At 32.6% G+C, this 3988-nt stretch overlaps 1 protein-coding gene across 1 annotated transcript; it reads right to left on the bottom strand.

The window, feature by feature from the left end:
* Positions 1–1141: 1141 nt before the first annotated feature.
* On the bottom strand, positions 1142–3228 carry LOC114284747 (transcription factor MYB36-like). Its single transcript, XM_028227696.2, has 3 exons — positions 2684–3228; positions 2451–2580; positions 1142–2240 (listed from the first exon to the last, which is right to left on the bottom strand). The coding sequence occupies exons 1-3, from the start codon at positions 2817–2819 to the stop codon at positions 1451–1453; spliced, it is 1056 nt and encodes a 351-aa protein (XP_028083497.1). The 5' UTR covers positions 2820–3228; the 3' UTR covers positions 1142–1450.
* Positions 3229–3988: the final 760 nt, after the last annotated feature.

The following is a 3988-nucleotide window of genomic DNA, read 5'->3' as shown; positions in this document are numbered from 1 at the left end:
ATAATTTAGACAATGAACTCAATAAATATAAAACACATGAATATAAAAATACATAAATACAAAGAATACATGAACCTAATGTATCCAATGTAAATATGACATTAATTTTAACAGTGTTATTGTTTGGTTCATCAATGCAATCCTTTCTTTGCCAATCAAATCCCCACACACACATGAAGAAGAAGAAGAAAAAAAAAACAATGATTGGACTAACTCAGTTGGTCATTCTTATATGCTCACAATTGAGAGGTCAACGGGTTGATACTTGCTCGATGAAAGGATCAATTGTTCCTTCCCAATTATAGGGCCTTTCTTTTGTGGTTTGTCTATTTCCCTTATCTGATGGCTTGGGTTTGCTGATATGTATGGTTGGAATTTTTTATATAGTTGATGAATTTATGGGAATATATTTTCGAAATTTGAACTTTGAACTTTGATCCACTCTATTACACAATTGTAATGGAAAATTTTACTCCTTCCGTTCCATAATATTAGTCCCTTATTTTATTTTTCATTGTCTCAAAATATTAGTCCCTTTTCAAAAATCAAGTATAAAAATAATATAAATTTCTCATTTTACCCTTCTTTTAAATTCATAAATAATATAAAAAGTACAATTATGACATTGATATTCTCAAAAAAAGTGTACTATCAAAGGGTAATTTTGGAAAACTAACTTTTTAAAAGTACAATAATTGTACTATCAAAAAAAGTTGGATTCTCCAAAAGGGACCATTATTTTGGGAGAGGGAGTATAACATATCCAATAATTATAAAATAAGAGTACGAATTTATCATTAAGGAAAAGTCATTACACTTACTGAGGTAATGTTTTTATATATAACCATTGGATGATGAGATGAAAATTCTCTATTATAACCCATCACAATCCAACTGGTGAGGGCGTCAAGCCCCTCAATTTTCTTTCTAATTGATCATGCAAGTAAATTTTGGCCTCAATCACATTGGATTTGTTGGTCTTTATTAATAGTAAAATTACTTGGCTCTAAAAGTAAAATACTGAATATGAGCAAAATTGTTATGAATGTGTAAAGATTAGACAACTTAAAATGACAATTGGAAATTTCACTCAAATTTGAAATTTCCAGATAAAAAATAAAGCAACCATCATCAAAAGTCATGTAGGAAGTATATATTTTTCTAGACATTAAGGACATAGCATTATTACATTTTTCACACATTTTACAACACCATTGATCAACTTTTTCATCTTCCCTTTCTTTTCTTATGAGCTTGAAATAATTTTACACACCAAAAATCTCTAGTTCAGGCCACTTTTGGATACGTCATGATTTGCTCAAAAGTTACGATTTGATGTGCTCGGAATTATGACTTCACCATATTGTGTATAACTCCAACAACTCGATGAAACGTAACAAATACTACATCACCTCATAACGAAGATTACAACACATCTTATGTCATTTTGTCACTGTAGATTGTATCCTAATCCATAATCTTGACACATCCCATGGGACTGAAGGACAGGACTAGAAGAATCCCATGAGTTTGTGGAGGCTGATTTCAACTCAAAATCGTTAGACCACCACATCATGCTGTCCTTCGAACTATCCATTGCTTTGAAACAATCGAATTCTGCTATTGGATCCTCCTCCTGTGGTGGAAGCCCAATTGTTTTGTTGTGCAAAAGGTCATCAAGATCAGCTTGGAATATTGAAACTGCCTGAATTCCTTCATTATTCGATTGTTCCATGACAACTTGATTGCTTCCAGCATTGAAGGCGTTTAAAGAATTCTCCAATTCGTCGATATTTAAACCGTCTATTACAGAAGTATTGGGTGGTTCATAGAAATCGATCTTGTATTCTTGTCCAGGTTGAGTACTAGGAAGGACATGTTGTTGCATCAAAGTGTAATTAGTGTTTTCATTCAAGAATTGGAGGCTTTGAATAAGCTTTTCTTGGAGGGGCTGCAACTTGGGCCAAAGTGCAGGGTTGTTGTAGAAAGACAAAGGGTTTTGGCAGCTTTGAAGTTGCATATGGAGCTGAAGTCTTTCTAGGGCTGAGTTGCTCAACACCGGCTCACACGAGTCATCTAGGCTGCCATTTTCATCTTTTGGATCATGACTTGTTGATGATAGCCGATTTACGTTGGACTGTTTGCGTCTTCCGAGCAGTTTCTTCTTCAGCCTTGTGTTCCAGTAGTTCTTGACGTCGTTATCTGTTCTTCCAGGCAATTGAGCAGCAATTATGGACCACCTAACATTTCATGGAAATTTAATTTTATGATCAAAACCCAGAATTAAAAGACAAATTTAGGGGGGCAAATAAGAAGATATGAATCTAGAGCTGAAGGATTGATTCTCTAAACAAAAGCATATCATGGAAAAGGACAAAAGACAGGCAACTTTGGTTGAAATTTGTACCCAGAACACATACATGGTAAGAGAGAGAGAGAGAGAGGAATACCTGCTACCAATACTAATGTAGAGACTGCAGATGATGTTGTCTTCTTCTTCAGAGAATCCACCATGCTTGATGTTGGGTCTCAAGTAGTTGAGCCATCTCAGTCTACAACTCTTTCCACATCTCTTAAGCCCTGTTAATTATTTTCACCAATTACTCTCAAACACAGGATAAAAAATTATAAACAATCACGAACACATGGAGAGAGAGAGAGAGAGAGAGAGATTAATATATACCAATCTTTTGGGGAAGAGCAATCCAGTTATTTCCAGTACCATACTTCTCAATATAAGCCTTGAGTTTTTCATCTTCTTCAGGAGACCATGGACCCTTCTTTACATTGGCCTTGTCACAGCATGGAGCTCTACCCATCTCTCTCTCTCTCTCTCTCCAACCAAAGTGTTGAAAAAAGTTAGAAGCTGTCTCTGATTGTTGGGAAAATTGCTGAAGGGAAGACCAAGCTTTATAGGTAGGAAGAGCGGGTGATGTGATGCTTATGAGAACCAACAAGTCCCACACCTCAACTTCTTCTCAACCCCATTTCTCTTCTAGGGTTTGTTCTCTCTCTCTCTCTCTCTCTCTCTCTCTCTCTCGTATTTGGATTAGTTCACTCATCCATTAACAGTTTTTTTTTCAAGTCTACATAGAACCTGACAAAGTACTACACAAATTTTCTTCTACTTTTTAATATTAAAATCCATAGCTTTTTCTTGCCTCTATTACTTTATTATTATGAGAAGGAAAAGGCTACAGTTAAAATAGTGGGGGGGAACATCTATCTGCTTAGTTTATTGCCAATCTACCTTGATATATGTTCGATTATTGCTCTTTTTAAAGATTAAAAATGGTGGCTTTGTACAATACAAGGTACAAAGAAGGTTAGCCATACAATATGTGAAATTTATATTTGGATAAATTACGTTGATAATTCATGTATTTTGTTTTTTTCTATCATTTTGATTCATGTAATTTTAATTAGTTTAATTTTGATCATTAATTTATAATTTTATTTCAATTTAATCAAATTACTTACCATTGCTACCATTTTTTTAATGAAAAGTATACATGTAAGTAAATATTTCATACTTTTAAAAACAAAATTATAAATTTATTCAATTTAATGAGTTAACCTCAATTAATTGAGTGATCATTTTTAAGAAATTTAGCCAAAATCTTTCATTGGACCATTGTTTGGTGAAAAATACTGCCCAATTGATTTTGTTACATAAACTCCTTAAGGAGAAAACAAATAATTGAGTAAAGACAATGTAAAATATCTTCTTCTTTTTTTCCTTAGATAATATTGCCAAAGTAACATGTTACTGTGAATTAGAGTAATATGTTACTATCAAAAGTAACATGTTATTGTTACTGTTTACATCAATTTCAACGATAATAATTTTATTTTTATTTTTTTAAGAATTTCATAATCAGTATGGATCTTATTTAATAGATCTCGATGAGAGAATTCTAAAAAATAAATTTTATTAAAAACCAATATTTATATCAAAAGTTATATTATTTTAAAATTTAATATTTTT

The sequence above is a fragment of the Camellia sinensis genome, chromosome 4 (genome assembly GCF_055761805.1).
Source record: "Camellia sinensis isolate YWXY chromosome 4, ASM5576180v1, whole genome shotgun sequence".
NCBI classification, from domain to species: domain Eukaryota; kingdom Viridiplantae; phylum Streptophyta; class Magnoliopsida; order Ericales; family Theaceae; genus Camellia; species Camellia sinensis.
Note: the sequence above shows the minus strand (reverse complement) of the source record. Positions and strands in the feature narration are given on the sequence as shown.

Excerpts from the sequence above, each read along its gene's own strand:
- LOC114284747 (XM_028227696.2), bottom strand. The coding sequence starts at position 2,819 with ATGGGTAGAGCTCCATGCTGTGACAAGGCCAATGTAAAGAAGGGTCCA. Across the intron at positions 2,581-2,683 it reads TGCTCTTCCCCAAAAGATTG|GGCTTAAGAGATGTGGAAAG; the intron begins GTATATATTAAT and ends AATAATTAACAG. Across the intron at positions 2,241-2,450 it reads TACATTAGTATTGGTAGCAG|GTGGTCCATAATTGCTGCTC; the intron begins GTATTCCTCTCT and ends ATGAAATGTTAG.